Raw genomic sequence first — 10,809 nt, 5'->3', positions numbered from 1 at the left:
TATCAATTATACCTCAATAATATAAGATAAAAACTTTGCAAAGTATTGGACCCTTTTTGTCAAGGTGTTTGATCTATATTGTGCCATTCTGTTGCATATCTGGATGTAAAACACATTTTAAAGTTTTAAATAACCGACTTCCCCCTTTACACACATGTATTTATTTTTATTTTTCAGATTGAATATGAAGAGAGAGCATTGGACTGCCGTCTGGGATTGATGGAAGGCCGGCCATTTTCAGGGCTCACTTGCTGTCTGGACTTCTGTGCTCATGCCCATAGAGACTTGCACAACATGCAGAATGGCAGCACATTGGTAAGTGGGGCTGAGGACAGGGTAGCAACACCAATTGAAGAATAAGGTTGGAAGTTAGTACATTGGATTAAATAAAGTAAGGTATTCTCTGCAAGTGTCACCACACACAAATGATTTGGTGAATGAACTGAAGTTGTTTGTTGGCTTTGTTTGGTATAGGTAGTACTGTATTCCTTTGCAGGAGGACTGTTGACAAACATAAAAATTGTTGAAAATCTTTGTACTCATGTAAGCCGCTGGCTATGCATTGCCGCCTCTGCTGTTGTTAGTTGCCAATGAGTCAGCTGTGACTTCTGATGAGTTGTGTGCAGCAGAATGAAATGTTACCCAACCCAGTACCGTCTTGAAAAGCACTGGTGTGGCTGAGTCGGTTATGGCCGCCATATTTTGAGTTGCCTTTCAACGCCGGGTGCAGATCTTTCATTACTTTACCTGGACAGTGTTCCGTAGTGATTTAAGCAGCTTACACAAACCAAAAGAACTGTCCACTTTGCAGAAAGACTACCAATGAGAAGTGCAAGGGTAATAGTGGCTCAGAGTGCACATAACAACAGTACATCTTCCAGTGGCTTTAAATGACTTGGCCTGTGCTAATGGGAGCCTTTGGAGAATGGGGGAGGGGAATGAGGTCATAGGCTAAGGTGGCCAGATTTTATCATTGGTAAAATGGGACACCAGCAGGACACCATTGATAAAACTCATATCCTGGCGAAAAAGCCACATGGCAGCCGAAAACTGTATACCCTAGCTTGCCGTGCATTCTTTCCAAAAAATTGGGACTTTTTTAAAACGCCGTGGGACGCAGGAAACATTGTTAAAAATCGGGACTGTCCAGCCAGTCTGGTCACCTTATCTTAGGGACGAGCAATGTTTTATGGTGACGAGGTCCAGGGTGTGTGCTTTCATAGAGAAGGCTGATGCAGAGTAAAGAATGAAAGATTTAAGAAATTCAAGAAAGTGTAAATTAGTCAAATGGGTAATCATTGTAGATGTTGGTGTGGTTAAAGAAGATGACCCATGTGGCATAAAATGAAAAATAGAAGCTTAACATTAAATCCATCTACTGGGTAGAAGGAATTTCAGGGTGGTGGTAGGCAAGCCTGAGGTACTTTGAAGAAGTTAGTGGAAAGGGTTTTTTTCTTTCTTTTAATTGAGAAACAAAGAAGATATATGGTTACATGGAAGAGCTAGAAAACATAGAACCTGTTCTACACAGAACCAGATATCAATATTTTAGGCTTTGCAGGCCACACAGGGTCTCTGTTGCTATTTTCTTGTTTGTTTTAGTTTTGGTTTTTGTGTAATGATCTTAAAAATGTAAATTCCACTCTTCAGTTTGCTGGCCATTAAAAACAAACAAACCAGCTGTGAGGCTAATTGGCCACGGGGCATAGTTTGCCAGCCTCTCATCTATGGAAGCAAGCACAAGTCCTACTTCCCACCCTGACACCTGAGGTCATGACTGGTCGTCAATCGAGCACCTGCTCATTATTAGGAGACAGTGTCGTTTGCTAGGAAATGACAGAAATTAGAGTTGGGGTTTAATAGTGCCTGAAGAAAGCAATATATTCTGGGGGACAGACAACCGAAAAGTGGATGAAGGGAGAAGTCGGACAGGGCAAGATATGACAAAATACCCATTTATAAACTATCAAGGGCTCATGTGGGAGGGGGGAGCGGGGAGGGAGGGGAAAAATGAGGACCTAATGTCGGGGGTTTAAATGGAGAGAAAATGTTTTGAGAAATGATGTACAAATACGCTTTACACAATTGATGTGTGTATGGATTGGGATAACAGTTGTATGAGCCCCTAATAAAATGTTTAAAAAAAAAAAAAAAGGAATATATTATGTCAACATTTCACGCCAGATATCATGGAACTAATCTCACGGGTCAAATTATTTTCTGGGCTCATTAATGGAGACTAGGATTTACATGGTCTATAAGTCCTTTGGATTAATTGTTTTCTTTGCATATTTGAAGTTGTTTGTTGGCTTTGTACTTTGTACTTTAGATGGCTGCTCACAAAGTTTTAAGATTCTAATCACTCTTATGTGGAACCCTGTCTTTGTGGTATGTGTAGAAGCTAAAACCAGAAACCTAAACTCACTGCCATTAGGTAGGTTGATGCCAACTTGTGCTTGACCCTGTAGGACAGGGTAGAACTGCCCCTGTGAGTTTCTGGGAGTATAGCTCTATACAGGACTACAAAGTCCCTTCTTTCTCCCATGGAGCAGCTAGTGGTTTTGAACTTCTGGCCTTGCAAGTAACAGCCTAACACGTAACTGTTATACCACCAGGGCCTCTGTGTCATAATTATGATCAAATTTCTTTCAAATGTATCTTTTGATGATTTATTACTTTGTGTTGCAGCTTAAGCAAGATGGCACTCTCCCCATTCACCAAAATCAAGTATTAGTTAAACTCTAACAAGTAATCGTGTACCAAAATATATATAGTTGTTGCTAGCAAAAGAAACAATGTATATTAAATTAGCAGAGAATTTTGGGTTTTGTCTTTTATGTGTGTAGTGCTATTGGCGTGGGGGGTGGTGGTGACAGGAAGAAGAAGATAGTTGAGTGTCACGAATAGAGAAGAAGAAAAGGCAAGGTAGAAACGCTGTTAAGTTACCTATAAGTGACATCTATCATATCACCACCTTCTCATTATTTGGATTTTCATCCTGTAGTAAAAATCAAGCCATGAAGAAAGGTTTGGCACCTATTGGTGTTTGAGAGCATGAGATTAGGCAAGAACAGAGAAGCCCATTAAACTTTCAGACTCTGTTTATATCATATCCTATTGTGGAAATGTGAAAATTGGGGAGCTTTATTTCATTTTGTTAGCAGTATTGCTTTCCCCCTTAGTCAAAAACTAATGTGAAGGGCTGATTCGCACAGGTAAACTAAATTCATCATGTGACTAGTCGTTCACTCCTTTACCATTGTGACATATTCTTTGTTTCTGTATGCATGATCTTATGGTTAAGCACGTGCCACTAATCTGTACCAGTTAGGTTAGACCACTACCACACATTTAAATACGAAGGAGAAACCGTGCACTCCCACTGCTATTTTATCTCCACACCAGGTGTGTACCCTCACCAGAGAAGACAATCGAGGAGTTGGTGGAAAACCTGGGGACGAGCAGCTTCATGTTCTGCCTTTGTACAAAGTGTCTGATGTGGATGAGTTCGGGAGCGTAGAAGCTCAGGAGGAGAAGAAACAGACCGGTGCCATTCAGGTCCTGAGCTCTTTTCGGCGTAAAGTCAGGATGTTAGCAGAGCCAGTCAAGACATGCCGGCAACGGAAGCAAGAAGCCAAGAAAGCTGCGGCCGAGAGACTCTCCTCTCAGGAGAACAGCTCACATAAGCCCGAGAAGGAAAAGTCCGCTTCCTCACGTACCAAACAGACCGAAAATGCAAGCCAAACCAAACAGTTGGCAGGTAAGTTGAGTGTGAGAGAAACCCTATAGAGAGGTGTGCTGTGTGATTAAACGTTGTGTCAGAGTCTTGTGTGAACTGACAAGGGCCAGGTTTGGCTCTGAGTTAGGAATGAGATGTTGCACCACTAACTCCAGCTTGATGGATACGTTTGAATGTTGCCTTATGACAAATGGTTAAGTTGTATTTTCATGATGGAAGTAGTCAGTAGGCCAGATTAGCTGTAGGGGAGTTCATTTATTTGTAGACAAGACTCAGTGAACCAAACCAGAGACCAAAATATGCATTGCCAGAGCAACCTAATGCATGACCCCCGGGGCTCCTTCAGAGAGATAATAAGAGATTGAATTTTGGCGGGAGCAATTAAGCCATAATGGAAACGCAGGTACGGAATCTTCTAAAAAACTGAAAAGCAGTAGGATCTGGTGACTAGCCGTGACAATGAAAGAGAAAAAATGATATCTCAACTATAGCTCCAGAGTTTTAAAATTAAAATCTCATTTATTGCCAAAGTTTAAAAACAAGAGTTACATTGAAGTAGGGAGAGAATGAGAAGTGAGATTTAAGTGGACTATCTAATGTAGTCCCACAATATGCTAAAGGTGCTTACCAAGCATTTGTTAACTGGCTGACTTCACCCTGTTCACCACCATTTATTTCCTTTAAACAAACTAAAAACCAGGAAAAAATCTGAAAACACTCATACCCAAATCTACTACCGTTAAGTCAGTTCTGACTCATGGGCGATTCGGGCTAGTAACGACCCTACATTGGGTTTCTGAGACTATAAATTTTTACTTAAATACTCAGGGTCACATTTCAATTTCACTGGCTTGTTCCTAACCCATATAATTAAAAAAAAAAAAACAAAAAAAAACCAGGGTCATGAAATAGAAGTATGACATTTGAAGGTTTCATTTACAAATCTGAAAATTTGTTCAGCATCCTATTAATAACTTTGCGCATTTCCTCTCTAGAAAGCATGTCAATGAAAGCACCTCTCTCTTAGAGCACTGCTGAGTTTTCCATAACAAATCTTATGTTTGTTTATTTTATTTTAGTTATTCAGCAACGGCAGTCAATGCTAAGCCATGAAGAAATGAATTGAATTGATAAACTCTGTACTTCAACTATGCAGTATGGGCAGGAGGTCTAAAATCGGATAATTATGAGATAGTACAGAATGGCCATTCTTGACTTAATCCATGTTTTTAGTGGTTTTTGCAAGAACCTAGCAGTTGGGGCCATCAAAGGGTTCCAAGAGGAAGGGACGCCTAATGGAGGAAGTGTCGGGACACAGTCTCAGAGGGAGATGCTGTTTCTGACTGGGGGTGGTTACGGCCTGCTCAGGGACAAAAAAGCTGTGGAGAATATGACGCTCTCTCTAGAATGGCTTCTGCATGGTTTGAAGGTTTGTGGGGGTTTTTTCAAATAAATTTTTAAAAAGTTTTTTTAGAAAACAATTAAACGAGGGCTTAAAGAGCCGATCATGTGTTCTGCGAACAACAATTTGTAACCATTTTGTTTCAGCTCATCTGTTTCAATCCCCTCAGTTCCATACCTACCTGTACCACAGGCTTGGAATGTGGTACGGTGTACTGTTTTTATGGATATTATTCCAGATACACAAAATTCTGCCAGACCGTGTAGAACACCACGGCCTTGTCTCTTATCCTTCCTTGTTTGATGAATGTTGCCGAGTCTTCCTGGGAATGGTTCTCACCATTCATAAAATAATCATCTCCATCTTTTCCCGTGACCTCTCTTACCCCTGTCCACAGAACTCTTGCGGCTTTCGGGACCAGTCATGCAGCAGCCCCAGCAACCACAGAAGCAGCCCCTGCAACAGCAGCCGCCGCCGCCACCTCCCCCCCAACAACGACAGCAGCAGCAGCAGCAGCAGCAGCAGCAGCAGCCACAGGCACATCACCCCTTGACTAGTAACCCACAGTCAGACTCTATCAATTCTTACTCTTCTTCTGGACCCACCAATCTCTATATGAGACGGCCCAATCCAGTTAGCTCATATACAAGTTCTTCACACACTTCAGAAATGTACGGGAGTACCAACCCAATGAACCTCTATTCCACCTCATCCCCAAATGTCGGATCATATTTCCATTCTTCTAACCCTATGAACACCTATCCTGGGCTTTTGAATCAGAATAACCAGTATCCATCATATCAGTGCAATGGAAATGTATCAGTGGACAACTGTGCGCCATATTTGGGTCCTTATTCTTCCCAGTCTCAGCCTGTGGATCTTTATAGGTATTCAAGTCAAGACCCCATCTCTAAATTAAACTTGCCACCCATCCATACCTTATACCAGCAACGGTTTGGGAATAGCCAGAGTTTTTCTTCCAAATACTTGAGTTATGGAAACCAAAACATACAGGGGGATGCCTTCAGCAGCTGTACCATTCGACCAAATGTACACCATGCAGGGCCATTTCCTCCTTATTCCACCCATGAGATGGATGGCCACTTCATGGAAGTTGCGTCTAGATTACCAGCCAATTTGAATAATCCAAACATTGACTGTAAAAATGGCGAGCATTTTCCACCTTCTCCTCTCATCCATAACTACAGCGCAGCTCCTGGCATGCTCAGCAGCTCTCGGCATGGTCTGCATCTCCAAAACAAGGAGAACGACATGCTCTCCCACACGGCCAATGGGTTATTGAAAATGCTTATCCATGAGAGGACTGCGGCTGCCCCCGAAGGCTTCCACAAAGTAACCGATGCTGGCAGTCAGGAGAAGCAGCCTGCAGGGCCGGCTCAGGGCGGGGCTTCTGCTGCCGAGGGTAATGACGAGGTGTGGTCCGACAGCGAGCAGAGCTTTCTGGACCCCGACATCGGGGGAGTAGCTGTGGCTCCGTGTCATGGGTCAATTCTTATCGAGTGTGCAAAGCGTGAGCTACACGCCACAACCCCCTTAAAAAATCCGAATAGGAATCACCCCACCAGGATCTCCCTTGTATTTTATCAGCATAAAAGCTTGAATGAGCCCAAGCATGGCCTGGCCCTCTGGGAAGCCAAAATGGCCGAAAAAGCCCGGGAGAAAGAGGAAGAGTGTGAGAAGTACGGCCCGGACTACGTGCCTCAGAAAGCCCACGGCAAGAAGGTGAAACGGGAGCCGATCGAGCCGCACGAACCCGCAGAACCCACTTACCTGCGCTTCATCAAGTCGCTGACTGAACGGACCATGTCCATAACCACACCCTCTTCGGTAACTACATCCCCATATGCCTTCACTCGGGTCACTGGGCCTTACAACAGATACATATAACATCACCTTTTCTGTTGGTTACCTCATTTAAACGACCACAACCAACCTGTCAGTTATGTAGTCTTCGTGGCGTGGGCAGTGGGCACAGGGCACAGTATTTGTGATGAACCGGACGTGGTGGGGAAAGCTTTGGCTCACCTGCACATAAAGAAATGATTTTACCAGAGCACTTAATTTCCACTGACTCCTCTTAAGTGGTCACAGATGGCATCTAGGAAAAAGACCAAAGCGTTCTATGCAAAGGAAGGTAAGGAAGAGTGGGTCTCAATTTGCATTTTTCGACACTGGTTCTATTATGAATAAGATGGTATGTAAATGTGACTCCCCCCCTCTTACAACTCTGCATCTGTGACCACTTTTACTAATAAGGAGTTTGCATAGTCATGGAACATAGTACTGTAGTCTTACAGTGGCAGGAATCTTAACATACCATCTGGTGCTGAATATACGATGTACTGAAATACTGGAATTTTGGTTTTTTAACATGCAGTTTTTACTGTAATCTTAATATTAACTTTTATTTATCATGATAGCTACCGGAAGCATACATGAGTAGACTGTAAAACACTGAATTTGTTTGGATGCTTCTAAGAAATGGTGCTAAGAAAACGGTGTCTTTAATAGTTAAAAATTTGATGCCTTTATATCAAGATGCTATCAGTGTACTCCAGTGCCCTTGAAAATAGGGGTGCCGGTCATTCAAGTTTTTATCATAGTGACCCCATTCTTATACAAGTTTAGTTTTCCAAATGTGGACATTTTAAAGGCCACTGGATTTTGCTCATCCAGTGACGTCCTTGTAGGACAATAAACGTATATATGTACATATATGTATACTTACATGTATATGTATAAATATTTGAAATGGTGTCTTAGAAGCACTTTGTCTACCTAAGCTTTGGCAACTTGAACAATGCTAAGGTACTAAGACGTTTTTTAAAAATTTGCTTTGAGTATCAAATGAAAAGTTGATTATTTTTTTTAATTTAAAAGAAATAAGGAAAGTGTTTGAAAATGTTTTTGCTTTTTGTCACGCCTCTGCTCATGAGCAGTGTGTCCATTTTTAATGCAGCCAGTTTAATCCAAAATGGGGCTTACTGGATTCATGGGAATACATTTGTCCACAAAACACATTTTTTGGTGCTCATCTCTCATGCTCTACTGTAAAACTGTTCTATACAAAGTTGTATGACAAGTTCATTGCTCAAATGTATACAGTTTTAAGAATTTTCTGTTAACTGCAGGTATTAAATCGCGGCACGCTACCAACTCAACAAAGGTAGTTCACTTAAGTCTGTGCTATTTCATGGATCTGTACGCTCTTCAAACAACGGAATGGCAGTCGGCCTTTGTGTGGATAATTATGTGCATTGTGATGTTGTCATTTCTTAAGTGTCCTCATTACCAGGAAGATTGAGCAGACTGATGCCTGCATAAGATGAATAAACAGGGTTAGTTCTGTGTGAATCTGTTCATTAAAGAGACAAAAATAAAAAGGGCAGCTGGTTTGCTGTGGTGGTTTTAAAATCATTAATTTGTATAAAGAAATGAGAGAGTTGTATAGTAAATTAAATTGTAAACAAAACTTTTTAACACAATGCTTTAGTATTTTAGTATTGTAAGAAATCAAATATATATAAATATATATACACATATACATTATATATATCTATATATATATATATGGGTTTGAAGCAGAATTCACATCATGATGGTGCTACTCAGCCTGCTACAAATTTATCATAATGTGAGCTAAAAATTCATTAAAAGTTTGAGTGATGTTCCTACTTGTCATATACCTCAACACTAGTTTGGCAATAGGATATTGAACTGAGAGTGAAAGCTTCTAACATCGTGTACCATCATCCCCCCTCCCCCAAGTCTTTTTTTTTAATGGTTTAAAAAACATAACCATACCCTTTTTCAATACTTGATTTCTTAGCAAGTATAACTTGAACTTCAACCTTTTTTGTTCTAAAAATTCAGGGATATTTCAGCTCATGTTCTCCTTATGCCAACATGTCACCTGTGTTTATGTAAAATGGTAGATTAATAGGTTGGTTTCCCTCCCCACCCCCGGGGATTTAGCCCCTTGAATCCCTCCAATTTTCCTTGTACATGTACTGGTATAACTAAAACTGATTTTGTAAATCTGTTGGTTCATTATATTGTAAACATTTTAAAAAGCATTTTAAAAGTGTGAGGACTCTCTTGGCTGTTTAAGCAGGAAAACAGTTACACGAAAAGAGAATGTGTTGAGTTGATAAGGGAAAATTGTAAGGCAGGAGTTTGGCAAGTGGCTGTTGGTAAGAGTTAACTCTCAACAGGACATTCTGGACCTGTAAGGAACACAGGCACCGAATTCATGAGGCTTCCCTGAAGGGGCCAAGCACTGAGAAGTGTGGTGTGCAATATTTTGTATGATTACATTGTGTTCAAAGCACAGTTTTGCCTACTAAGATTTCAAGTAAGGTCTTAAGGAGATCTCTCAGTTTGATCAGTCTTTATAATATGAATTTTATCTTTTTAAACAAAATATGGTCGTGTCCACTTTAAATACAAGAATTTCCTTTGCATACACCAAACCATGTCATTTTAGTGTTTTGTATAAACCATGCTCATGAACTCAAAAAAAAAAAAAATTTCGTGCATTTCGTGGGCTGAGCTGTGAGGATGGCCCAGGGCTAGGCAAGGTTCACAAGGTCACCATGAGCTGGAACCAGTTATGCAGGACCCAAGGATGACAACGTGGCCATTTTCTGGGTGTTTAGTTTACCACCCCTGATGAATATTTGGATTCTATATCTGCCACTGTCATTTGTCAAACTTCGTGCCCACAGGAACAGGGAGTGCAGTTTGAGGAGCTGGGGAGAGGTTAGATAGGAAGCGAAGGAAAGAAGTTGCAAATTGTCAATATCAAATATCTAATTGTAAATATGAAACCTGCCTCAATGAATGGGAAGCAGATGTACAATTTGCTTATATAGGAATATCAGGTTGACTATATAGCCATACTTGAAAATGCTTCTAAGTGGTGTCAACTTTACTTGAATGGAAACTTCATCTTGATTGATGCACAGTGATGTACAGCTCACTTCTCAAGCTAGTGGTTAACTTGTGTAGGAAGCTTCTGCAGTTTGACACTAAGGTAATGAACTTCTGTGTGCATTTTTCTACGCTTTTTAAAACTTAGTTTTATTCATTTTCATGAAATGTTTGGTCTGTTCATAAAAATAAGGATGGTTTATAAATACTGTAAGTATTGTAATGTAATGAATGCAGGTTATTTGAAAAGCTGTTTATTATTATACCATTCCTGATAACGCTATGTGAGTGTTTTTAATAAAATTTATATTTATTTAATGCACTCTAAGCATTGTCTTGCTGAAATATTTGTCTAGTGCCTGGACAATTGTCATCTCCCACAGGACAAAGATAATGGGAAGAGATGTTTTCTTAAGATTAATGGGTGGTGCAAACAGCTATGGCTAAGTGCTGGGCAGATTGGACCCACCCAGAGATGCCTCCGAAGACAGCCATGTACAGCGGCGGGTGGAGCACAGTTCTACTCTGCACACACGGGATCAGCCTGAGTTGGAATTGACTTGAGGGCAACTACCAGCACTGTTGATGGAGTCAAGCTATACTTGAGATGACACCCATATAATTAAGACCAAAGTATTTTTCCAGTCATTAGTCGAGGTAAACCAGAAACCAAAGTCCTTGTCATGGAGTCAGTGCTGACCCATAGTGACCCCTA

General features: G+C 40.9%; 1 protein-coding gene across 1 annotated transcript in view; it reads left to right on the top strand.

Annotated features, from left to right (window-relative positions):
* The window catches only part of TET2 (tet methylcytosine dioxygenase 2), a 66,333-nt gene extending 55,917 nt beyond the window's left edge, over nucleotides 1-10,416 (top strand). Inside the window, exons 8-10 of the mRNA XM_004703292.2 lie at nucleotides 178-315; nucleotides 3,406-3,760; nucleotides 5,539-10,416. Of these exons, the coding sequence (XP_004703349.1) occupies nucleotides 178-315; nucleotides 3,406-3,760; nucleotides 5,539-7,049 (2,004 nt within the window). The 3' untranslated portion in view covers nucleotides 7,050-10,416. The remainder of the gene's footprint in view (nucleotides 1-177; nucleotides 316-3,405; nucleotides 3,761-5,538) is intronic.
* Nucleotides 10,417-10,809: the final 393 nt, after the last annotated feature.

This window comes from Echinops telfairi, unplaced genomic scaffold (assembly GCF_000313985.2).
Source record: "Echinops telfairi isolate 266 unplaced genomic scaffold, ASM31398v2 ScPeMD7_7468;HRSCAF=8506_0, whole genome shotgun sequence".
NCBI lineage: Eukaryota > Metazoa > Chordata > Mammalia > Afrosoricida > Tenrecidae > Echinops > Echinops telfairi.
Note: the sequence above shows the minus strand (reverse complement) of the source record. Positions and strands in the feature narration are given on the sequence as shown.